The sequence below is a fragment of the Dendrobates tinctorius genome, unplaced genomic scaffold, assembly GCF_039654945.1.
Source record: "Dendrobates tinctorius isolate UK_male_01 unplaced genomic scaffold, ASM3965494v1 ptg000003l, whole genome shotgun sequence".
NCBI lineage: Eukaryota > Metazoa > Chordata > Amphibia > Anura > Dendrobatidae > Dendrobates > Dendrobates tinctorius.
The window spans coordinates 34,296,239-34,323,949 of NW_027361671.1; the positions used below are offsets into that span (position 1 = coordinate 34,296,239).

The 27,711-nt window shown below is 42.5% G+C and overlaps 1 protein-coding gene across 1 annotated transcript in view; it reads right to left on the reverse strand.

Annotated features, from left to right (window-relative positions):
• The window catches only part of ST8SIA4 (ST8 alpha-N-acetyl-neuraminide alpha-2,8-sialyltransferase 4), a 291,424-nt gene that overhangs the window by 175,714 nt on the left and 87,999 nt on the right, over positions 1 to 27,711 (reverse strand). Inside the window, exon 3 of the mRNA XM_073545267.1 lies at positions 2,984 to 3,241. Coding sequence (XP_073401368.1) covers positions 2,984 to 3,241 — 258 coding nt within the window. The remainder of the gene's footprint in view (positions 1 to 2,983; positions 3,242 to 27,711) is intronic.

Sequence of the window (27,711 nt, forward strand, 5' to 3'; positions counted from 1 at the left end):
GAGCACAATTAAGAGAGACAGAAGGCATGCAGGGAACATTAATAAGATTAGAGGGGTTTCTGAGTGTAGCAGTTGGGGGGTTTGACTTACTATAACATGAAGGGCTGGGGTTGGGAGAGATATCTCCTGCGACTAGAAGAAGGAGGATAGAAAGAGTGAGCAGATGGTTAAGTGATTTGTGAGAGCATCTCTGATGTTGAATGGTGGGACTGACTTTATTCTGTGCAATTGAGCAATGTGAAGAGAGCGTGGTTGCTATACATAGGAGAGGAAAGGACTGAGGGGCCGATATGGATGGAGTTTAAAGAGTTAGTGCCAGGGCGGTGAATGTGTATGAATGCAGTGGCCAGGATATAAATTATACAAATGCATATTGTAAATATTTGTTGTAATCTAAATGTACAGGGAATAGATGTATATAAATGTCTTACCTGTCTAACTGCCATATTATAACTGTCTCATACTTTGATCAAATGTACTTCGATTAAATGTACATAAAGGCCCCCTGCATAAATACCTCCCCCAAGCTAGGTCTGAATATATAGGAGTCTGATGCTTAGATCTGTTTTTTTTTTTTTTGCTCTGCTCATTAACAATCAAACTAAAGTAGGACAGCAGGGTCCAATAAATATAGTGGTCAGATAAACCAGTGTCCTGTCCTACATGCATCATAAACCACTTTGAAAAGTTTCTTGACCTTACCTCATAAGGGGACAAGCACAGTAAGTTTAAAAAACTATATACCAGAATATAAGCTTGCATAAGTTGAAAAGACTTATATGTTAGAACCATCCCATGATGCATCATGGGCAGCACAGTGGCTTACTGCTAAGGACTGTTTTGCAGCAGTGGGGTCCTGGGTTCAAATCCCACTTAGGACCGTGTTTGTCCAGGTTTCCTCCCACACTCCAAAGACATACAGATAGGGAATGTAGATTGTGAGCCCAATGAATTCCCTATCTGCCAAGATAAAGGCAAGAATTAAGCAACCTATTAAGTGAGAGGATAGACCTATGTTCCACCCTCCATTACACATTATGATCTGCGTCATGGTAGCCTATAAGAGTGGTGGCTTGAGGCTAATGAACACTTGTAGCTGAAGGTCTAGCTCATAGCCAAAAGTTGTGCAAATTACTTTTGATGGTCTGTGTAGGCACTGACACCTTCGGCTTGGTAGGTGACTGATGTCCAATTTCGCTTGCAGCACAGAATGGTTTAATGGTGGAGCCAGCGGTACAGTCATTTCACCAAAGTGTTCCAGGAACTACCATGGCCTGCTACATCTCACTTTATGTCTCCCACCAAGCACATCTGGGACAGCATTCGTCAGAATTTTCAAAGGGAATTGCTGATCTTTATGATTTGTGAGATCAAGAACGTACAATGGAAGCTTGTCGTCAGACAGTGCTGAATATGGCAAACCAGCGCTGTCAGTCACCATAGGAGTGGCAGTATTCTAAGATGGAGGAAACTGTGCAGAGAGGAACTAGCCACGCTAAGGAGGCACTGAGAGCCTTCATTTACACATTGCAATGAAGTTGTTTTTTGTGGCAATGGAGGAAAAGATTTAAAAACAGAAAGAACAATATTTATTTTTGCTTCATCTACTCAAGTCTATGAGGTTAGTTTGTTGTGTAAATCTGGAGTCACATACTCCCTTTAATTACCAATTTGAAAGTGACAGACTACCTTTAACTGATACCACATAAATCAGAAATAAAAATATAAGAATATACATATAATAAGACATAAAAGTAAAATACAATATATTATGGCTTCATTTACATCAAAAACACATATTTGTGTCTAGGAATAAAAGTAAACTGTACTGTTAGACTGAACCAATAATCAAAAGAATTCACCAAGGGAAGCTTGGCAGTCTATGAAAAAATCCAAACAATCTGTATAATAACCTCATATATCACTGATGTTACTGATCCCTAGGGAACGGATAGGCTGCGTTCTAGAAATAATTGCTTAACCCACAAAATAGTTGCTTGGTTTGCTTAGGCGAACAATAGATATGTAATGCTACTGAGAGTGAAGCCACTCTGGACACTGGAGCATTTTATTCTAGATGTTCAATTATTTAACAAAAGCAATATAATTACAGCAATATTCTAGTGCATCCCACAGACTGCACCACACATGCAGTATTACTTTACTGGAGATAATCATATTTTGTCACCTTTGGTTCCACTTCAATTCCCTATTTCTGAGTCTCCTGTCAATTTCATACATTGCATCAGTTCCTCATCGAGGAGAGCTTAATCCTGAGACTCCCAATTCATAAATGAAATAGCCAGATATACAGCCCTATTGTAAAGCTAAGGCGGCTGACATTTGTGTTGTTGCCAGTGGTTACTTACAATGGGAGCAGAAGTTGGAGTCGCAACCAAGCCCTAGATTCGAGAAAGACCCAAAAGGTCAATATGGCCTATAGGCCAAGACCAATACTTTTAAAGATTTGTAATAGGTGAAAGCCCTGTTGGAAATTTTGCATTGGGGCCCACCAGCATTTAGTTAATCCACGGTACTACAACATGTCATCAGTGAGTGGCTGATCTGGGCTCATCTGGTGTTTCAAGCCATTTTTGTTGTGTCAAGAACGGGAACATGAAGCTCAGACTGGTTGGAACTGAGTAAAGAAACTGGGAGAGCGCCAGGAGAGAGATTTGCAGTAAAAATTGGGGATATTCTTTTAATACTTTTTGCCAGTTTCGGGATTTTTAGCAATAATTTTTACTCCCCAGATAGTGCTTTTATTACTATGAATTCTATAATTACAATACTTCAAAGAAGAATAAACCTTCTATAAAATGCTGCACTTTTGAAGGTGAAGAATAGCATTAAATACATCACTTCATCTAGACCGGGCTCTTTTCATTTTGTGACTTTGATATATCGTTGTCAAGCACCAGAGACTGATAAGCGCCTATGATACATATGAAGTGATAATCTCCAGAAACAGACAGCGGCTCACCTTATTACAAAGTCATGGCTGTCAATCTCGTTGCCACATCCACTGTTGAGAAGGATTCCGGAATTACCCACGACTGCACAAGTCTGAAACCGGCGGCTCTTCATTGGTGATACTTCAGGCAAAAGACTGTGCAGATTCTGTGAAATATTTAGAGTACGGCGTCTATCCAGAACATAATGAATAACATCTCCTGGCTTGAAGCTGCTTTTAACTACAGATACATCTCTCTCAGCATCCAGAAACCGCAGAATATCTTTCCTAGGAGAAAGGAACATAATAAACAAATCAGCATTGCTATGGCATCCAATGCATACATCAAAAGTGCATGCAAAATTCAGGAGCCAGGTCACGCTCTCACATCATTGACATCATTAGTTCAGCTATACGAAAATCCTGTTCTAAGCAATTCCTTAAAGTTGCTCCATTACAAGATGTCACAATACAAACTATCAATATTAAATAAATGTCTTAGACCTGATGTAGCTGGTATATTTGCTTTGAAAATCCATGTCAGAAAAACATTTATAAAAGATTATACAGTCTAACGTTATCTCTGTCAACTTAGCCTGACTGACACCTCCTCAGTTTCCCTCCTCACTGCTGCTGAGATCTTACACTGTTCAGTACAAGCTTCAGCGGTCAGTGGGTGGAGATTAAATATGCTTGGACTCAAACTCTCCGGACGCGCACCACATGGGACTATGACTATGATAATTCACGAGGTTCAAAACACGTCACTTCTGCATAAGACTTTATTCACCATCTCTCCTTTTCCATTCTTCCCCTTTTTTTATTATATTCTTAATATTTTAGAAATAAAGATTTTTTTTTAATATCTGTGATTGCTGTGTCTAAACTTTGCCTCCTTCAATATTGCTGCCTCCCAGGAATTGCGGGGATTCCTCTTTTGTACATTCCATTCAATACCCAACATTGAATTCATAGTCAGATAAGCCTTGGGAGACCTAATAAGTTTTTTTATTATTACGCAAAAACACTAAATTGGAGGAGAGGTTAGAAAATAGAATATTACTAAGGCTGGTTTCACACGTCATAATAATACCAGTACTGGATAAAAACAGTACCGGAGATATCAGTGTCCATATGTTTAATACTTGGGGCACATATGTGGCAACCATGTGCCGCCTGTGCGCCGCATCAGTAACACATGTATCGGCGCCTGGGAAGCAGCGGTACAGTTGGCGCTGTAACCTGGAGCCAGGTGCTCAAGACCGCTCGAATCATTCTCCCCTGCTCGTGCTGTGATCAGCACAAACAGGAGAGAATGATGAGAGTTGTATTCAACTGATAACATTGAGAGCAGGTGGCGGCTGATAGAAGTATTCATTAGCTACCGATTGTGCTATAAATAAATACGCAGATCACCATGAGAAATCTGTGGTGAACTCACTGAACAGAACTGTGGTAAACTCAGTGACTTTTTTGAGGTCACCACAGATCAGTCCAGCTTGGAACGCAGCCTCAGTGTACCGCAGTAACCTCGATGAGGTCACCGCTGCTCATTGATGCTGCGCTCGCAGCAGCTCAATCATCTGTGGTTCTCATCCTGCACCGTCACATCTTGGCACCGTCCAGGTTGAAAACTATTTATCCACAGACATGGATTACAGCATGGGACAGAACGATGGACAGGTGAGGGATATTGTAGTTTTTTTATTCTTGTTTTATTACAGGCGACGTTGGCTTCAATAAAATAGGCGTTAGGTGAGTATAACTGTTATTTTTAAATAAAAAAGGAAAAGTGTGCTTTGTTTTGATTTCAAATAAAGGACTTTATATGTGCTGTGTGTTATTTGCAATACAACTGCAGGATTAGTAATAGATATATGTCTTATAGGCGCCTCTCCATTACTAAGTTGTGGGCTTGAAGTCACCTGACAATACAAAGGTGACATAAACTCAACAAATATTACCCCACTTGCCACCGCTACATGCCGTTTTATTTATTTATTTAAATAATTTAAAAAACAGCATGGTGACCCCCTCTATTTTTGATAACCAGCCTTTCTAATGCTGACAGCTGAGGATTGCAGCCCACAGCTGTCAGTTTTGGCTGGGTGATTATCAAAAATACAGGAGAACCCATGCTGCATTTTTTATTTATTTATAGTGCAGGCGGTGGCTGATGAATACTCCCATCAGCCGCCGCCTGCTCTCACTGTTATTAGCAGAACTCAACTTTCTGCCCTGCTTGCGCTGATCACCAGCAGAGCAGGGATAATAATGCGAGCGGTCTCAGTGCCCGGAGCCAGGGAACAGCGCTAACTGTACTATTGCTTCCCAGACGCCAATACGTGTCACACCAATGACACATGGATGTCATCTGTGTATCATCCGTGTGAATGCGTTTTGTGGCCCGTGCTGCTGCTAAAAAACAGACACGTCAGCATATTTTGCAAATGGTCACACGATCCCTGGAAACAAACTGACATGCACGGACCCATTCACTTGAATAGGTCTACATGTGTCAGTGTCTCTGGTATGTGTGAAACCTGTCACCACACATAGCGGACACACTGACATGTGAATGAGGCTGAAAAGAGTATCAGATGCATGGAACAAACTTACAGCAGATGTAGTTGGAACCTTAACAGTAAGTGAATGTAAAAATGACTGAGATACAGGCACAGTAAGTCTATCCTAAAAGAGTAACTAATATAAGGACAGTAATGTATAAAGTACTTGGCACTCAAAATTGAAGGAATATATTTCTTTATTTTTAAGGCAATCCCCCTAAAAAAATGTTGTAACTTTTCAGCCATGCCACAGGGGCCTTTTTCAAACTCGGGACTGCAAGAGCTGGACAGGCTTCTGTCTAGCGGCGCTGTGAAAGGCAGTATCTACTTAAGGTGATGTGCATTTTGAGTGCAGAGCACTTTATACATTATTTATACGAAGTGGAACTCTTACTCGAGCACCATTTTTGAGTGCCGTATATCCATTTCTTTTAGTATAATGGCAGATTAGATGGACCATGTGCTTTTTCGCATCAATCTTCTATGTTTGCTCTAAGATCTTCACATACACTCACAAGCCTCAACATTGATCCTCGTGTACTGTGTATGAGAAATTTTAGGCTGCATTTAGATAGCTTTTGTCATACTGTAGGGTGGCGTAACACGGACACTTTGGGTGGCATAACAGTTAGCACCATTTATCTGATAATATGAATCATTCATCCTTCGAAAGTGCAAAATGTGACATTTTATACGGAGATTATTTGATACTACCATGAAGTCAGAACAGCAGCCAGAATCATTGTGCACCTAACAGACGGTTTGTCATGGCAATACATTTTCAATTTCAATGTCCTGGAGCAATGCCTTTTACACACAGCTATTTGATGATCTTATAATCTAAATTTTTTGCATTCCTTATGATTTGTGATGACAATATCGAAAGTCTTTAAACACGGAGATACTATCAACATTTGTATGCATCACGGAGACATGAACCCTAGACTTGTATTGTTTTCACTAAACAAAAAAAAAATCAATATTGGTAAATGTACTGACCCAACAAGAGATGCATACCAACAAGAGAAGCAGCCAAGAATGACGCCTACGTATTGTGAACACCCTGGACATGGACTATAGTGTTAGAACAACTCCACCTAACATCTGGATCTCAGGTATTGTAGTCACACCCCGGGACCTGGCAACAAGTGCACAAAACCAGTCATACTACTATGAAGTCTCCATTATCAGGCGTAAAACTTAAAAGTAACCTGACAGCTGATACATGCTGCTCAATCCACGGACAGCATGTGTCAGACCATGATTGCATGATTTCAGCCATATATGTATAACTCTGAAACACTGCGGCATTTCAGAGAAAAACATAGTTTAACAGCCGGTGGGGACTGAGCCACGCAGTAGACTGTCCCTACTCGCTGCCCTGGAGAGACAGGTCTTTCCCTGCAAGTATGTATATTTAGAGACCTGTCAGTCAAGGGGAGCAGGTGGGGAGAATCCGCCCGGGATCTGCCTGTAAGACTAGTCTCCCTTGCGGCTTGGTTACTGGCGGCTACTAAATTATGTTTTTCTTTGAAGTGCAGTCACATTTCAGAGTTAATGATATATGGTTGAGATGATGCTGCCACAGTCTGTCTGTCAATCTGTCAACAGACTGCACATTACAAATTGCATACATTAATACAGAAATCTCTAAAATACGGTCAGGTTGGTGTACTTACTTTAAAAGAGTGTTCCCATCTCCAAGATCCTATCTCAATATGTAGTAGGTGTCATAATAATAATATTAGCAAATACCTCTAATTAGAAATATAGTGTAGTTCTTCTGAATCACCATGTCGCTTACCCCATGTGCAGGGCATTTCACTAGTTTAGGTATCCATGATTACAATCACTCATATGGTGACAGCTAGTTAGTGGTCGTTACTATGGATACCTAAGCTAGTGCAGTGCACTGCACATGGGGTAAGTGACATAGTGAATCAGAATTTGGTGAGCTGTGCATAACCCCACCCACACCACAGCTTTCTGTGTACATTGTATAGTGATAGAGCTGCTAATCAGTGATGGGGGTGAGGATGGACTAGGATGCATAAGGCCAGTTGTCCTATAGTGATAATCTCTTGCTGATAAAACATTGAGATTGTACCAAAGCAAAGCATTGTCCAATCAGGGTCTCTTCCCATATATCATGGTGCTCTCAGATTGCATAGCAAAATCTGGTGACAGATTCTCTTTAAGGGGCAGTTCTCTTTCAGACAATTTCACAACTCCAATGTTTTTTTAGTGAAACTCTGGAGTGAAACTGCTAAACTAAGCTTGTTGCTTCTAGTCATATACTCACCAGCCGCCCTTTTCACCCTTTATCTGCACAACTCCGGTCGGTCTCCAGCAGTTTTTGACCCGCCTGATCACTTCAGTTTGTTTGTTGTGTGATCCGGAAGTCACAACTCAGTGTAAGTCTATGGGAGCCAGTATGAGGCCAAAACAAGGCTCTCATAGACTAACATTGAGAGCTTGTGATTGTTACCTCTGACTTCCGGTCAGTCAGAAGTTGTGGTCACAAGATGGCGGTGCAGGACTGGAGTGGCGCCAGGAGGAACAGAAGACAGCAGCAGGTGATTATAATACTAGGGGCAGGGGACTTAGATTAGTGGCATCACTCCAGCGCTGAAATAAAAAAAAGGCTAGAGCGGTGCTTTAGGGTGTTATGAATGAGTCACCGTAGGAGGCAAAAACAGAAATACCAGCTAAGTCCAGAAAACCGGAGAAGTTGGCAGCTATCGGATTGCAGACCCCTGAACCTATCAACAACAACTAGCAGTAGCCGTGGGGGGTTCCTACGGTGCCCTAGACCCCTCGATCACAGCCGGAGAACTAAAAAGCCTAAAGACAGAAAGGGAAATCTAAACTGCCCCAGAGCAGACTCCAAAGCAATCAAATCAATAGGCAGCCCCCAACATATAACGACGGTGAAGCAAGATGAAAAAACACTCACACAGATAGAAAGATAGGCTGAGCAAATGATGGGGCCCAAGCTAACTAAATAGGACAGGATAGAAAAGCTGCTGTCTGCAATCCGCCAAAACCCTATTAAAACAAGAGCCAACAGACTGATAGGGAAAAAAGCCCTGAAGACGCTAGGCTTCAAAAAGACTATATCAGCACTCAGGTATCTTCTGAAGACAGAGCAAAAAGGAATTCAGCTCACCCCAGCAGGGAATGGCAGAAATCCAGAAAAACAAGGCAAAACAAAACCAAAACACAAATGCAAAAGCAGAGCAGAAAACTTAGCTTTTGAAGAGCAGGAATCAGACTGGTCTCCTAGAATCCCTCAGAGAAATCACCCGCAAGGCAGAAGGGTATCGGCTGCCTTTTATCCAGTCAGCAACTCCAGTCACCCAGTCATCAACATTCTGCTCAGGTGCTTGGTAATCAGCCTCACTACCTTCCTTCACCAGAAGAGGGAGTTCATCAGACCTCAATGGTGAAGGGGAAAATGAACTCACAACAGTACCTCCCCCTTGAGGAGGGGTCACCGAACCCTCATCCACGCCACCAGGGCGATCAGGGTGAGCCCGATGAAAGGCACGCACCAATCTTTTGGCATGAATATCAGAGGCAGAGACCCAGGAATTATCCTCCTGACCATAACCCTTCCACTTAACCAAATACTGGAGTCTCCGTCTAGCCAGATGGGAATCCAGTATCTTCTCTATCTCATATTCCATGTTACCTTCCACCAATACAGGGTCCGGAGGTGCCACCCCAGGAACAACTGGTTCAACAAACCTCTTCAACAAGGACTTATGAAACACATTATGGATTTTAAATGTGACAGGAAGAGCCAAACGAAAAGAGACCGGATTAATAATCTCCAAAATCTTGTAAGGTCCAATAAATCTAGGCTTAAACTTAGGAGAAGCCACCTTCATAGCGATATTTTTTGATGATAACCAAACCATATCACCAACCTTAAACTGGGGACCAATGGTCCTATGTCGGTTGGAAAACCGCTGGGCCTTTTCCTGGAAGAGAGATAACTTATCCACCACTTGGTCCCAGATCTCATGCATTCTCTCCACCACAGTGTCAACACCTGGGCAGGCAGAAGGCTCCACCTGCCCTGAAGAAAATCGAGGATGAAACCCAAAGTTACAAAAAAAGGTGACATCAAAGTGGCAGAACTAGCTCTATTATTTAAAGCAAATTCGGCCAAGGGCAAAAATGAAACCCAATCATCCTGATCAGCGGAAATAAAACATCTCAAATACAACTCCAAGGTCTGGTTTGTTCTCTCCGTCTGCCCATTGGGCTGAGGGTGAAAAGCAGAGGAGAAGGACAACTGAATTCCCAGTTTGGAACAGAAAGTCCTCCAAAATTTAGACACAAACTGAACTCCTCTGTCAGATACAATGTTCTCAGGAATCCCGTGCAAGCGAACCACCTGTTGCAAAAACAGGGGCACCAACTCAGAGGAAGATGGCAACTTAGGGAGTGGTACAAGATGAACCATCTTAGAGAACCTATCACAAATCACCCAAATAACAGTCATTCTCTGAGAGACAGGCATATCAGAGATGAAATCCATTGAAATATGGGTCCATGGCCTCCTGGGGACCGGCAAAGGCATCAACAACCCACTAGAGCGAGAACAAGGTTTAGACCGGGAGCAAGTCCCACAGGATTGCACAAAATTCCTGACATCACGAGACAAGGCGGGCCACCAAAAAGACCGACTCACCAGATCTCTAGTACCAAAAATACCTGGATGACCAGCCAATGCAGAGCAATGAACTTCAGACATCACTCTCTTCTTCCACTGGTCAGGAACATACAACTTTCCACTAGGACAATGCTCAGGTTTGTAATCCTGGAACTCTTCCAGAGCACGTCTCAAATCGGGCGAGATGGCAGAAAGAACTACCCCTTCACCTAAGATGGTAGCAGGCTTGGTCACCACAGGAGAATCAGCAAAGAAGTTCCTAGAGAGGGCGTCTGCCTTGACATTCTTAGTGCCAGGAAGAAAAGAGACCACAAAATCAAAACATGTAAAAAACAAGGCCCACCTAGCCTGTCTAGGGTTCAAGCGTTTGGCCGACTCCAGGTAAATCAAATTCTTGTGGTCAGTGAGGACCACGACTTGATGTTTAGCTCCCTCCAACCAATGTCTCCACTCCGCAAATGCCCATTTCATGGCTAACAGTTCCCGGTTCCCCACATGAGAATCCCAATCCTTGGAGAAGATCAAAATATCATCCAGATAGATAATCAAAAATTTATCCACAAAGTCTCGGAAAATGTCGTTCATGAAGCACTGGAAGACAGAGGGGGCATTAGTGAGCCCAAAAGGCATCACCAGGTACTCAAAATGTCCCTCCGGAGTATTAAACGCCGTCTTCCATTCATCCCCATGCTTAATGCGGATAAGATTATACGCCCCCCTGAGGTCAAGCTTGGTAAACCAGCAAGCACCTTTAACTCTGGAGAATAGATCCGAAATCAGGGGTAATGGATACTGATATTTAATAGTAATTTTGTTGAGGGCACGATAATCAATACAAGGCCTTAATGAACCATCCTTTTTTTTTTTTTTTTTTACAATTCTTTCCTGCTATTGAGTACCCTAGGATCTGCGGTATGGCGGGTGATTCTGTTATGAATGAGTCACCGTAGGAGGCAAAAACAGAAATACCAGCTAAGTCCAGAAAACCGGAGAAGTTGGCAGCTATCGGATTGCAGACCCCTGAACCTATCAACAACAACTAGCAGTAGCCGTGGGGGGTTCCTACGGTGCTCTAGACCCCTTGATCACAGCCAGAGAACTAAATAGCTTAAAGACAGAAAGGGAAATCTAAACTGCCCCAGAGCAGACCCCAAAGCAATAGGCAGCCCCCAACATATAATGATGGTGAAGCAAGATGAAAAAACACTCACACAGATAGAACGATAGGCTGAGCAAATGATGGGGCCCAAGCTAACTAAATAGGACAGGATAGAAAAGCTGCTGTCTGCAATCCGCCAAAACCATATTAAAACAAGAGCCAACAGACTGATAGGGAAAAAAGCCCTGAAGACGCTAGGCTTCAAAAAGACTATATCAGCACTCAGGTATCTTCTGAAGACAGAGCAAAAAGGAATTCAGCTCACCCCAGCAGGGAATGGCAGAAATCCAGAAAAACAAGGCAAAACAAAACCAAAACACAAATGCAAAAAGCAGAGCAGAAAACTTAGCTTTTGAAGAGGAGGAATCAGACTGGTCTCCTAGAATCCCTCAGAGAAATCACCCACAAGGCAGAAGGGCGTTGGCTGCCTTATATCCAGTCAGCAATTCCAGTCACCCAGTCATCATCATTCTGCTCAGGTACTTGGTAATCAGCTTCACTACCTTCCTTCACCAGAAGAGAGTTCATCAGACCTCAATGGTGAAGGGGAAAATGAACTCACAACATTAGGGTATGTGCACACACTGCGGATTCTGCTGCGGATCCGCAGCGGTTTTGGCCCTGCGGATCCGCAGAAGAAACTGCTGCAGTGTACAGTACCATTAAAATCTATGAAAAACAAAAAAAGCTGTGCACATGCTGCAGAATTTTCCACGCGGATTTGCTGCTGTTTCTAATCCGCAACATGTCGATTCTTTGTGCGGATTCCGCAGCGGTTTTACATCTTCTCCATGATCAGGTTTCAAACCGCAGGGCAAAACTGCAGGTTTTGACCTGCGGATTTACCTGCACATTTTGCAAAATCCACGTGGAAAAATCCGCAGCAGAATCCGCAATGTGTGCACATACCCTTAAAGTGTCCATTGTGATGGTGAACAAAGAGGGAGAAAGGGAGCACTTCTGATAAGTCCTATTTTGGATAATAATGTTTTAGGAAAGATTCCCATTAACCCTTGCTCTCACTGTGGAACGTGAGTATAAGCTTCCAATTACAGCTATGAAAGGAAGAGCCAATTTGAAGCCCCAGCTAATTTAATCGAAATCTTTTCCAGCATTGGTATACCTTATGAGCATATTTTAATAAAGAACAATTTCCGGCAAAAGCAGCAACTAATTTGGACACAATAAGTACGATTTTTATTAGGTCTAGATGTCTACAAGTTCCTGTACTCGCTTTGAAAAGTCACTTTGCGTGGACGGTTCCTAATGTAAAATGTCTCACATTTTCCAGTACATCTACGTTAAGCAAAAAAATACAACTTTTTTATTTTTAGGGTACTGTCACAACTTTTCTAAAAAGAAAAAAAAATGGTTGCCGGGGCTTAATGAAATGTGGGCTGAAGTTGCACTGAATTATTTAGGGCAGCACGGTGGCTCAGTGGCTAGCATTGCAGCGTTGGGGTTCTGGGTTCAAATCCCACCAAGAACAACATCTGCAATGAGTCTGTATATTCTCCTTGTATTTCCTCCCACACTCTAAAGACATACTGATAGGGAATTTAGATTTTGTGCCCCAAAGGGGACAGTGATAATGTAAAGCACTGTGGAATTAATGGCGCTATATGAGTGAGTAAAATAAATATTTTACAATGGGGGAAAAAACCCACTTAGCATTTTGAGAAGTACATTAAGCTGAGGAACTAAGGAATAGGTAAGGTTAACTAAGGCGTCCAGTTATTAGATATCGATTACCTATTCTTTGGATAGGTAATCAATATCAGATCGGTGCCGGTATGACACTCAGCACCCCCACCTATCAGCCGTTATAAGCTCCAGTGGTGGCTGGATGTAAATACATTGAACAAACTGCAATGTGATTCAGTGTGCTTCCCATGTACAGATACAGTTCATCAGTACCTAGTATCCAAAATACAGGAATGCACACATAGAAATGCTCCCAACATACACAGGTGCACACTACATACCCACATTCATGACACACAAGGACATACTCATACATGCACTCACCACATACATGGATGCATACACTCATAGATACATTTACCTTGTATATGAACAAATGCATACACCCTCTACACATATTCACCAGATAAAAGGACACACCACAAACTAAGATGTGCACTGTCCCATATCAAAAACACTGCAAACTGCAGTGAGAATGCAAAAGAAACAAAAAGAACAATCCAGCTCCCCAGTTTGTAGTAGCCAGTGATCCTCGGCATGAATAAGCACCACTCCTGCTTTCATGTGATGAGTCACAGAATGCAAAGGAATAACCCAGCCATTTTCCAGATAAAATATGTAAACTGCTTTATTCCAAAATAGATTAAAAATAGGCAATCCAGGTATTACAAAATTGTAGGAATAAATCCTACGAGTTTCAGACTAAAACTTGGACTTTGATCAATGAGCAAGGAAAAAGTTTTAGTCTAAAATGCGTAGCACCCTGGAATCATTAGAGCTCAGTGCAGGAGCTTCATGTTCTAAGTATGAGACTTTTCTATAGCATAAAATAGTTCAATACTGTTTATACAGGTCCCTGGCCATGGGTGAGTTTAAATAACACCCAACAGATTTCTTAACATTTATGTCATAAAAGGGTGTAAATTATAGCAAAAATCCCATGTATTAGGATTCGCCTTACTCTAGCGAGTTTCTGATTAAGGAGACACCAGTGTTCAGAAATTATCCTAAAAATCTTTTTATGGTTTTAGTGTGAATAGTCTTGCTTGAAAGCCTGGAGAATGTAATAACTGTAAGGCAGTGTTTCGAGTATATTTTAATGCTTCAGGTTCTGTAATAGTAAAATACATAAAAGCCTCAGTAGCTAAATATAATATCAGATTTTTCAATATTCTGTGTGTTTGCCCTTTGCTGTTATTACAGCTTTCATTCTTTTGTGCTGACTGCTTTTAGCATTTTACAGTGATTTGTCAGCAGAATTTCTGGATATTTTTCCATGCTTCTTATGATAGCTGAAGGTTTATATGTTAGATTGTGAGAAAAGCAGAAAATGTGCCTAAGTAAACTGGCACACATTCAATGATCTCTGAACGGGGGTGGCTCATCTATTCAATGTTATCTACTGCGGTGATAGGGTTCTATGGCCAACTCATAATCATACGAAATGAACGCAACTCATGATTAGAGATGTGCAGATCAACTCACAGGACCCCCGATCCAGCGTCCGACTCAGTGCTACCTGGCGGCTAGGCTGGAGACTAGCAAATCCCTTCCTGTGTCTGTGACGCAATGTCATCTGTGTGACATCATGCATAGATGATGTCGTGCCAGCCCTGACAAAACAAATGCCACGCAAGGGACACCAGAAGATAAGAGATTTGCAGGCCACCCATCTAGCCACCAAGTACCACTGACCTGGACGTTGGACCGGAATCCCAAGAATTGATCCACTCAACTACACCCAAGAGGTTTAGGTGTCAAAAGTCAAGTAAATATTTCATTAAAACCCCAAGTATAGTAAGACTCTTTAGAACACAATGCTACTGAAAAAAATATAGCCACTAAATGTAATAATATTAAACCAAACTACGTAAATCTATTAAAAGTGAGATAACTTGGTCAAGGTCACATCCATGCCTCCTACCACCCTGTCTCCAGCAATAATCCTAAATGAGAATGGCCTTAAAAGTGAAGCCATTATCAGAATATGACTGATTATATAAAAATCAGGCTTTTGTGTTAACTGTATATTTTTAAAAAAAATTTGGAATGTTTTTATTTTACATAGCAGAATCTTTAGGAAAAACAATAATTAAAAGTGTTGCAATTTTCACACAGGCTACTGGGGAATTTTTTTACTCTCTAACTTCCTGGTTCAGGAAATCCACATGTACATTTACCACAATGAACATACTGACCATGTCTGTCTGTATTGAAGCATCTAAAGAGCGAGAAAAGGTCATTGTGAAGGGAGAGAGGGTAAAGTCAGCTGTGACATCACCTATTTTGATTGGTGGATCCAGTTTTATAAGTATTGTATAGCGTTATTACCTGTCATTGTAATCCTGCTTCTGAAAAGAAACTTCTGTAAACTATTCCTGAAGTATGAGTCTACAGTAGTCCTAGTGGCAAAACTAAGGGGTTACTAATTATATTTTTTTTTTTCTTTTTTATTGGATGGTTTGCAATATTAAAATAATGAATCCACTATCCATGTACAAGATCAAGAAGATCTGGGTGGTGAGACTGAGCATCCGTGACCGTTGTCAATTTGTGTCAATTGTCAATATTAGACGGAAACATTCAAAATAATAGCAGAAGGCGCCACAAATGTAATATCAATCTAGACAACAACATTACTTTTTAAATTACTACAATTGAAAACAGATTTTTTATAATCTAAGTTAGTAAAAGTTGTCTGTGGGATAACCATTTTAAAGTTCTGTGTATCTGTGTATAGTCCAACAGGTCTTGTACCGCTGATTGAAGTTTTAATTTTTCTATATCTCCAAAGATTTTAAAAATATAATTTTTTCAAATATGTTGTTTTGAGTTCCCAACAAATAGTGTTCATGGAGTTATAATAGCCCAAAGAAAGCCAAAAGAGTCTACTTTTGTCATCAATCTATCGAAGACCGCATTCATGAAATAGTCATGATATGCACCACAATGAAGTTGGATAAACTCCATAACTTTTTTTTATTTCATAATGATGAATATCTTCCCAGACAGATAAAAGCCAGAGTTGAAAACCTACGCGTTTGAAACTTTAACAGTTATTACTCATGGTATCAGCCTGAGACCTTTAAATTACTGCCAGGTAATCACATCTCACTTTTGTTGTACCTCATTTCCCACGATGCTATCCAGTAAAATATACATCCTTTCTTTTTAAAATTGCAACCCCAATGATAGTTGCCGCTGTACTGTATTCATTAGAGGCATCTATATCGCATGTACATTTCAGAGTCTAGGACGAACATTAAAAAGTAACAATTCTATTGTATAAGCAAGAGAGAAAACATACCTTAAAAGAACGCCTCCTATCAAAGTTTTTATCCTCTTAACCCCTTCCTGACCTGTGACGCCATGTAGGCATCATGAAAAATGGTGCCTTCCCGACCTGTGACGCCACATAGGCGTCATGGCAGGATTGTGTTCCTGTGGGTCAGGTTGCCGGGGTCACTGAAATGTCACCCGACCTGCAGGTACACCAGAACCTGTACTTGACCCCAGGGGGGTGGCTTTGCCCCCCCGTGGCTACATTCACTCTGGTGACCTCTGTGTCATCCCACCAGATCTGATTGGAGCTAGCGTCCATGTGACGCTATCCCTCCCATCAGATATCAGATGTGGAGGGACAGAGTGAACTATGGCTGCCCTCGCTCTTCAGCCTCATCCTGTCTGTGGAAGCTGAAAAGCTAGGTCCCTGCCTGCTGCCCTGCTGCCGCCTGACTGCCGCCGTCGCCTGCCATGCGGTACTCCCCTCTGCTGCCCTCCACTCCCCCGCTATCTGATTCCAGCCCCCCAATCTCTGCTCCCTCCCCCCCGCCCCGGCAATCACCCCCTGTTAGGCGTCGGGTTCCTGCCACTGCACAGCAGGAATCCAGAGCCTTGCACCCAGCGGTCTCCCATTCTTCTTCGGCCGCAGTGGAGCCTGTTCAGCAGATTCGTCGGTCACGGCGCTCTGCCCAGGCCAACTCCTTGGGTTTTCTTGCTGCTGCCACCTCTGGCACAGCTACGACAATGCATGCTGTTCAGCAGCGAGATTCTCCAGGGACAAAGTCCTCATGTCGGGTCACTGAGCATGCCCGAGGAGTGATCTCCCATTGGAGATCGAGGGTCACGTGTTCAGGTCCTGCTCGTGTTCGGATTGGCCCATCCGAGAAGCCAGGAAGGTCCCGGATGCTCGCGGCTATAAAAGGTTTGCATGGCTGCTCGGCCATGCGCTAGGATAGACTGTATTTACAGACTATGTGGAGTGAGTGATGTATGCACGTATGAATGTCTCTGGTGAATGACTCATTAAGAAACCCCTACCCTTGGTACGCATATGTTGTGCAGCCTAGCCTGCGATCGCCCAGGCTTAGGTGTAGGTAGGACAGAGGTTGAGTCAGGCATCAGTCCTCACCAGGGACTCCGCACGCCTCAGTGCACGTGCTCCACTTCATAGCCAGCGTCTATAGTGGTGCTCACGGCAGCGACGCCGCGCGATCAGTGGGCCTAGAGGAACTCTAACCCCGTGTCCTTGGGGTAGAGTTCTGTGGCCATACACTGTGCGCTCTATTGGCCAGGCTCTGTGAGCTAAACAGGCTCCGGCATTTACATTCAGCAGTTGTGCGACTCTGTGCATTAACAGAGTTCGCACCTGTTCACATTGGGTGACGTAACCCACGTGTGACTGTTTTTACGCCGCTCTATTCTTCCGCCATTACTTAGCAGCAGTGTACCACCTCTGCACGGTGGACCCCGGGCTGCGAACACACCTACTATTATTTTATAATTTGGTGCGTTCCGCCAGCCCTAACACCCCCCTGCCCCGTGATCACCTGTTGCCCCAGTGATCACAGTGCTGCTGCCGGCATCTCCTCAGCCCCCTCCTGCCCCCCGCATGCCTGACAGCCCCCTCCTGCCCCTGGTAATCACTCCCCCTGCCCCAGTGATCACCTGCTGCCCCAGGATTCACAGTGCTGCTGCCGGCTGCCTGCATCTCCTCAGCCCCCTCCTGCCCCCCGTGCCTGACAGCCCCTACTGCCCTCGGTGATCTCCCCTTCGCCCAATGATCACCTCCTTGCCCTGGGGATCACCCTCCTGCTCCAGTGATCACCTGCTGCCCCGGTGATCACCTGCTGCCCCAGGATTCACAGTGCTGCTGTCGGCTCCTGCATCTCCTCAGCCCCCTCCTGCCCCCTGCGCCTGACAGCCCCCTCCTACCCCCTTGCACCTTACAGCCCCCTCCTGCCCCCTGCGCCTGACAGCCCCCTCCTGCCCCCCTGCTCCTGACAGCCCCCTCCTGCAGTAGAAAGTTTCACCAAACATTCGCACATACACACGCACACTATAATAAAGTTTAGCTTTTTTTACACACGCACACACACCACACACAATGACCCGCTTGTTCCACACATCCCAGTCATCCCAGTCACAAAGGGTGTACTCAGCTGAGGAGGCATATGCCATTATTGCCTCCGAAACTGATAGCGAGGGAGAGGACCCCACTTTTCTCTATTCCTCCCCCTCTTCCTCCTCCAGTGACACAGACGCGCTACCACGAAGACGTCGCAGGACAAAAAATCATCCGGAGCCCAGGGAAGAAGAGCAGGAGGCCAAGGGAGAAGACCCACGCCAAGTGTGAGTAACCCCCAACCTAGTGCTAGTCACACCCAACCTAGCACTAGTGCCCCTTTCTGGCACGCAATCCCTGAAAATTTTGCTCCACGGATTCCTGATTTTGTTCCCCAATCAGGAATCCAGTTCGAGACTGCCAACCTCAGGGAAATAGACTTTTTGAAAGTCTATTTCTCTGAGTCAATTGTCAGTCTTATGGTGGAACAAACTAACTTGTACGCCCTGCAATTTTTTGCCCAAAACCCTAATTCATCATTTTCTACTTGGAGTCCCGTTGACTCAGTAAAAACAATGAAATATTGGAGACTACTTCTTCACATGGGGATTGTGAAGAAACCAGAAATTCGCCAATACTGGAGTTCTGATATTTTATATCAAACTCCAACATTTGGCATTGTTATGTTTCACAAATATTTTGAGTCAATTCATAAGTTTCTCCATTTTAGGGACAATACTGACAGCCTTCCCTGCAATGACCCAAATTTTGATAGACTGTTCTAAATTTGGCCGGTCATCGAACACTTCAGCAACAAGTTTGCTGAAGTCTACATTCCCCAAAGGGAAATTTGTGTGGATGAATCCCTCATCCACTTCAAAGGGAGGCTTCAATTCCGTCAGTACCTGCCCAGTAAGAGGGCGAGGTACGGGATAAAACTCTATAAGCTGTATGAGAGTACCTCAGGGTACACTCACAACTTTAGAGTTTACCAAGGGAAGGATAGCAGGATCCAACCCCCAGAATGCCCACCTGCTCTGGGGGTGTGTGGGAAAATAGTGTGGGATTTGGTCCACCCACTGCTTGATAAAGGTTACCATCTGTACATTGATAACTTTTATACAAGCATCCCACTCTTTCAATCCCTCTCTGCCAGAGCTACCGCAGCTTGCGGTACTGTGCGCAGAAACCAGAGGGGTCTCCCTTTGTCACTAATTGAGCAGCCTCTCCCAAAGGGTGAGAGCAGAGCCCAATGTAGCGGCAACATGGTTGTGGTAAAGCTCAAAGACAAAAGGGACGTCTTTTTCTTGACAACAATCCATGGTACTGGCACCACGGCCACCACCGTTAGAGGTACCCCAGCACAGGTCCACAAACTGAACTGTGCCCTGGGGTACAACAAACACATGGGGGAGTTGATCTTTCTGATCAAGTTCTCCAGCCCTATAGTGCCATGCGGAAGGCGAAGGTGTGGTATAAAAAAAATGGCTGTGCAAATCGTACAAATGGCACTGTATAACTCATAAGTGCTATCGAGATGTGCAGGCCAGACCAACAACACCTTCCTTCAGTTCCAGGAGGTGGCACTCCTGGAACTCAAGTTTCCCGTATGGTACCAGGGCAACATTTTCCACGTGAGGGGAGAGCAAAAAAAGGTGCCAGATATGCTTTAAAAGGGAGATAAGAAAGGAAACTCGTTTCCAATGTGAAACGTGTCCTGACAAACCTGGAATGTGTTTGAATGAATGCTTCAGAATTCATCACACATCCCTGGACTAAACACATCCTGACATAACCCTACAGAACTCACCCACACCAGCCTGATATACACAACACCACACACACACAACAACCTGATGTACACTAAACCACACACACCAACCTGACGTACACTACACCACACCAACCTGACATACACCACATAGTGTATGTCAGGTTGGTGTGTGATGTATGTCAGGATGGTGTGCGTGTGTGGTGTAGTATACACCACACACACCAACCTGACGTACACTACACCACACCAACCTGACATATACTGCATACTTTCTGTAAGCGACATGGTGTGCATTAACGATTGGAGCTAATTTTCCATTCAAAAAATCAAATGGCTCTCCTTCCCTTCCGAGCCCTGCTGTGTGCCCAAACAGTGGTTTATGACCACACGAGGTATCGGTGTACTCAGGAGAAATTGCCCAACAAATTTTAGGATCTATTTTATCCTGTTACCCATATGAAAATGAAAAAATTGAGGCTAAAAGTAAATTTTTGTAGAGAAAAAGTACTTTTTGATTCTTACGGATCAATTTGTGAAGCACCTGGGGGTTCAAAGTGCTCACTATGCATCTAGATAAGTTCCTTGGGGGGTCTAGTTTCCAAAATGGGGTCACTTGTGGGGGAGCGCCAATGTTTAGGCACACAGGGGCTCTCCATACGCGACATGGTGTCCGCTAACAATTGCAGCTAATTTTCTATTCAAGAAGTCAAATGGCACTCCTTCCCTTCCAAGCCCTGCCGTACGCCCAAACAGTGGTTTATGATCACATATGGGGTATCAGTGTACTCAGGAGAAATTGCCCAACAAATTTTAGGATCCATTTTATCCTGTTGCCCATGTGAAAATGAAAAAAATGAGGCTTAAAGAACATTTTTGTTGGAAAAATTAAAATGTCCATTTTTTCCTTCCACGTTGCTTTAGTTCCTGTGAAGCACCTAAAGGGTTAATAATCTTCTTGAATGTAGTTTTGAGTAGCTTGAGGGGTGCAGTTTTGGGAATGGTGTCACTTTTGGGTGTTTTCTATCATGTAGGCCCCTCAAAGGGACTTCAAATGTGATGTGGTCACTAAAAAAAATGGTTTTGTAAATTTTGCTGAAAAATCAGAAATTGCTGATAAACTTTGAACCCTTATAACTTCCTAACAAAATTTTTTTTTTTCAAAATTGTGCTTATGTAAAGTAAACATGTTGGAAATGTTATTTATGAACTATATTTTGTGTCACATCTGGTTTAACAGAATAAAAATTCCAACTTTGAAAATTGCAAAATTTTCCCCAAATTTCCAATTTTTTCACAACTGAATGCAAAAATTATAGACCAAAATATACCTCTAAAATGAAGCCAAATATGTCACAAAAAAACTGTCTGAGAATCGGTAGGATAAGTTGAAACATTCTTGAGTTATTACCTCATAAAGGGACACTGGTCAGAATTGCAAAAAACAGCCAAGTCATTAAGGTTAAAATAGGCTGGGTCGTGAAGGGATTAATATATTGCAATCATCATATTATATAGCTCTGTGTACTAACATTTGCTCATTTTGCCTTTCTACTCAGTTACTTCTTTTCTTTTCCATTAGGCCTGACATCACGTGCCTAAAAAAAGACTAGCTGAATCCTTCTAAGTTCTATGAAGAAACAAGAAGTCCTTTTTCCCTGCATGAGTCATCACTGCAAAGTACCTGCAGGGGGGAGCAGCAGAGCAGCTGTGTCAGGGATTGAAGAGGGTGATGACTCATGTCGGGAAAAGAGACTTCCTGTTTCCACATAGAGCAGAGAAAAGAGAAGAATTAACTGGGTGGAAAGGAAAAATGAGCAATTGCAAGTGTGATACCAATATATTAAGGGGATAAGAACTTTGATGGGAGTGCTTCTTTAAGGAAATATTCCATAAAGTTTTCAATCACTTCTGTTCCATGAAACATTAACATTTTTTCAGAGAAAAAAAAGACATTTTAGAAAGTGGATGTCTTAAAAGAAGTGTGGAAGCTGCCAAAGTTTTTTTTAGAAAGATAAAGCTAGTATCATCTATGGGAGATTTTTTTTGGACCAATACAAATGTAATATCCTGGTATATAGGCCTTGTTCACATGCAGTGAGTATATGATTCTAGTAAGGGTTTCTTCTGAACCCCTGAAAATAGGATTCAAACCAAATCTCCAATGTAGTAACAGAGTGGAATTACAAAATGGAACTTCAAATGGACAGTTTGAGCTCTTTTTGGGATGGCGTCTGCCTTTTCAGACGTCACATGAATGTCATCTATGTATTTGTATGCATCTGAAAAGATTCACATAGCTGGAAAAAAACTAAAATATCTGAGTCCATTTCAATTCTTTTTGCATTATTACTTCCCTCTGTAGGGGGACGGTTCCATTTGATTTAGACAAATCCCCCAGGAGAGTCATGCATGCACAGCCTAAATGCCATGTGAATAGGGCCTGAGAATGGATTGACAGAGCTGTAAAGGGGTTTGGAAAATTAATAACAGAAATTCAGTACTGATAAAAGTGTTATTAATCTAATTTTCAGCTAAATATACTTTTTAAAAAAATATTACAAACATTTATTGGCCAAATAAGTAAAATAGAATTGTTCCACACGATTTATGTAAGAATCTTTTTTTCTACTGCTTGAAAAAATTGAGTGTACTTCTTTAAAAGCAGAAGTACTGTCGTTATCAAGTTATTACAAATTACTGATTTAATTATATTTTGTGCTGCTACTTCGGCTAAATGTAACTAATAAAAAGTGCCAATATTAATTATCAAAGCCCCAAAAATACAATTTGCAGAAACTGAGAATATCAAACAGAGTAATAGCTGCTGGTGGCATGTAAACATGATCCATTATGTGTTAATAAGAGATATAATGGAATCACTCGCTGTTACTTTTTACTTATTAGCTCCATCAGATTTTGTTTGCTGCCGAGAGATAACGCATTGCATATAAAGCTATAAATGTTACTCGTCAAGATGGAACTCATTAATAGAATGCGACTTGATGGAGATACTAATGAGAAGACCAACATGCATAATCTGGCCTCTCTCTACGTTACAATATTTCAAGTAGCTGTACCAAAATTAAGAAAAAGACACACACACACAAGCTGGAGGATGGGAATACTACAAGAAAGTATATGAAAATATATAAAAATAAACTGTCAGAATGATTTTGTAATTTAAAGCCATGGCTGTAATGGCGCTGTAATACAGATTAAATTGATATATTTAGTGAAGAAATCCATTTTGTTGTTCTTCTATCATTACATTTGAAGTTTTCTGCTACTTAGATTTTGGTGCACAGGGGCCGGATTGTGCACGGGGTCTTCTCCTCCCCATCTGTGATTATCCAAAGCTTTCACATGCCTCCTCAAAGAGGAGATTGCAAATAGAGGAGGCAGATCACCTAAAAAGCAATGACCTGTCATTCAAAGACCAGAGGCAGGTGGAGGGGGTGGGGAATCACAGACAGGGAGGAGAGAACCGAGTACACAGTCTGGCCCCTGTGCACCGAAATATAATTAATAGAAAACTTCAATTGGTGATTAAAGAAGAACCAAAAAGTGGATTTCTTCAACAAAGGTATCAATTCAATCTGTATTACAGTGCCATTACAGCCATGTCTTTATTTTACAAATTCGTGCTAACAGGTTCTCTTTAAATCCCATGTGTTCCAGACAGCTGAACATTTATGTTTTTGAGGGAGTTGGAAGCAGTAGCATAGCTACCAGGGAGCAGAGGGGGCGATTGCCCGAGCCCTGCACTCTAAGGAGGCCTACCCGCAGCTACGCTACTGTAACTGTATTGGCATGCACAGCACGATGATTCAGGTTTCATTCTGCAGCAGAGCAGGGAGAATCGATCTCCCTGCACTGCCACCTGGCTGCTATGGGGCACCTTAGCAGGAATGGGGCCTGGTGCTAGCAGACCTTCGCCCCCTCCTCATAGCAAGTGCAACTGTATCGGCTGGCTGCAGATACAGCTGAACGCATTAATGAGAGTGGAAGCGTCATCCCCTTTTCAACATCTGAAGTCACTGCAGCAGACACTGAAAGGGGTCACGATGACGTCACTACTCAACGCCCGCTGTCCGGAGCAGCGAAGGAACGAAGAGGAGAGGAGACTCAGGTGAGTATTGTTTTTATTTTTATGGGGGAGCTTTATACTATACAGAGTCTACCTATGGGGGGTGCATTATACTATAGAGTCTGCCTATGGAGGGTGCATTATACTATAGAGTCTACCTGTGGGGGTGCATTATTCAATAGAATCTGCCTATTTGGTCTGCATAAAGCTAGGTTCACACTTGTGTTCAGGAGGGCTGCGAATGGCTGCCTACTTCCTCCTTTCTTCCTCTCTGAAGCGCCGCCTACTTCTGTATGCATGCTGCATTTCCCTGCGTACCTATCTTTAACATTGGGCATGCAGGGACATGCGTTGTATGCGGATGCATCCGCATGCAGCGATTTGATGTTTGCGGCGACCGCACGGAATCACAAAATTTTTCACATGCTCTCCCTGTGTCAGCCTCTGGGAGTTTTTTTTTTTACTTTATGCACAGCATACAAATCTAGCAACTTGAACACTCATAGACAGGAATCGAGTTGTTGCACCAAACAGATTCCAATATCCCCACTCAACAACTACTTATCCTGTTAGTCCCATTGTGGTTCTGAAGTCCACAAACTTGGCTCTTGATAATGGCTTTGTCATACCATCAGCTATTATCTTGTCAGACTCGCAATAAATAACCTCGAGTACACCACGTTCCACTAAGTCACGTAAGTGGTGATATTTTACATCAATGTGCTTAGCCCTTGCACTAATCTCACTGCTGGCAAGTTTAATTCATCCTTAGTTGTCCTCATAGATAACTGTTGGTTGAGCTAATGGCTTGCCAAAATCTTCCAAAAGTTGTTTCAACCAAATTACATCTTGAATTGCATAAGCAGCAGATATATATTCTGCTTCTGTAGAAGAAAATGCGACTGACACTTGTTTTCTGCTGGACCAAGAAATTGAATTTTCTCCTAACTTGAACAAGTAACCACTTGTTGATTAACGATCACTTGAATCTCCAGCCCAATCTGCATCTGAGTGTGGGATCTCCTGATGCAGATATCTTAAGATTTAGCCTTTAAGTTTCCTTAAGATATTGAAGAATTCTCTTAATTGCATTCCAGTCTCTTTGGCGTGGCTTGCTTACACGTTGGCAGAGAATTCCAACTGTGGCTGTGATATCCGGATGAGTTGTAGTTGTTATGTACAGAAGCGCCCCCACTACTTGTCTGTAACTCTCATTGCTGGGTAGCAGATCTTCTCCTTCCAACTATAAGTAGGATGGATAAATTGGCGTTAACGCACCTTTGGCTTCTGACACTCCAAACTGGTTTAGTACTGCAGAAATTTTATAACTTTGTTTGAGAAGAAAACTCCCATCTTCCTCTCTCTGGATTTGGATTCCCAAATTATATGTCACATTTCCAAGGTCCTAAGTCTCAAAGTGCTGGTTGAGAATTTCACCTAGCTTTGCAGTTTGTTTTTCATCTTGATGACACATGATTACATCATCTACATGTAGGAGAACATACATCCGCTCCGCTACATTTTTCATAGACACACATGGATCAGCTTGAGATCTTTTAAATCCTTCATCCATCAAAACTTTGTTCATTTTCAAGTTCCAAGCTCTTGTCGACTGCTTAAGTCCAGAGAGAGATTTTTGCATTTAACAAACAAGGTGCTCTTCACCCTTTTTAATATAACCCTCGGGCTGGCTCATATACAACTCGTCTTCAATGTCACCATGTAGGAAGGCTGTTTTGATGTCAAAATGTCTCACTGTCATCTGTTAAACTGCAGCTATGGACATTAAAGTTCTGAATGTGGTTTGCTTTGCAACTGGAGTAAAATGTAGCATCATAATCTTCACCATACTTTTCTTCCTTGGTGGCTTCAGAGTTTATCCATACTTCATTGTTTTCCTTTTCGGCATCTGGGTTTGGTGATTGAGATTCTTGTTCTTGCTTCTTAGGTTGAATAACTAGTGTAAATTCATGGAATTTCAGTGATACAGAGTTTTCATCAATTACTACATCTCTGCTGATTGTTACTGTGTTGGTCTCTGGGTGCAGGATTCTATATCCCTTTTGAGTTTCGCTATGGCCCACCAGGACTCCTTGCTTTGCATGTGATTCCCACTTGGAACGTTTTTCTTTGGGAACATACACAAACGTTTTGCTTCCAAATCTGCTGAAGTGCTGCAGGTTAGGCTTCTCGCAGTTCCATAGCTCATATGGAGTTTAATTTGTGGCTTTACCTGGCACTCTGGTTTTGAAGATAGCAAGCTGTCATGATGGCTTTTCCCCAATACGTTGTAGGTAGGTTTCACATCAAACAACATACTTCTTCCACTTTCACAGATAGTATGGTTCTTTCTCTCTGCAATGCCATTTTGTTCTGGGTTGTATGGAATGGTAGTCTGGAACACGATTCCATCCTTTTTCAAAATGGTTTTGCACCTTACCACTTGTAAATTCGGTTCCATTATCTGCACGGAGGGCTTTTGGCATTCTTCCAACTTTGTTAAACACTATAGCAAGATATTCTCCAAGCTTCTGTGGAACTTCACCCTTACTGTGAAGCAGGTAGGTGACTGTACATCTGGAGTAGTCATCAATAAATGTGAGAAAACATCTCTTCTTGCTTGGAGTTTGAACACTCATTGGACCGCATACATCTGTATGTTTCAAATCCAGTGGCTGTGCAGAACTAGTGGTGTTTATTTTAGGAAATTATTTTCTGGACATTTTCCCTTTAAGACAGCTAGAGCACTTCATCATTTGACTACACTGGTTGATTTCAATACCATTTGCAAGTTGAGCTAGCTTCCTTACTGCTTCTGGGTCTCTGTGCCCAAGACATCTGTGTCATACATGGATACAGTTCTTATTTGGATCCTGTCTAGCAATGTACACTTTTTCTTTGCATTTTAGCTGATAAAGTTCATCTTGGTTTTTTCTTGCTGCAAGAGTGTGACCCTTCTTTCAGATGATGCAGCTGTTATCTTTAAAAGTATCTACATTCCCCTTTTGTGTGAGATTCTTTACTGACGGAAGATTGGTTTCAAGGCTGGGAACATAGAGAACATTCTTTACTGGGATCTTTCTGCTTTGTGCTGAGGAAACTGGACAGTAGCGTCTCCTACTCCTTCTGAAGTCATATAGTGACCATTAGCTAAGATGAACTTTTCTGGCTTGCTTTCATTAAGGTCAGTGAAGAAATCCTTGTTATTTGCCATATGACTGCTTGCACCAGAATCTATACATCATATATGCTTTGTAGATGGGCTTGTACTTACATTAAATGCAGCTTAAACACATGCAGAATCTTCCTTTACAGCTGTTTTAACCCTTTGATGACTGTTCTGCTTTTTAAGCTGACTCATTCTTGCTTTTCAAATTCCGCAGTCTGCTTCAAGGTGGCCAGGCTTTTTACAGACAAAATATTAATATTAATATTCACG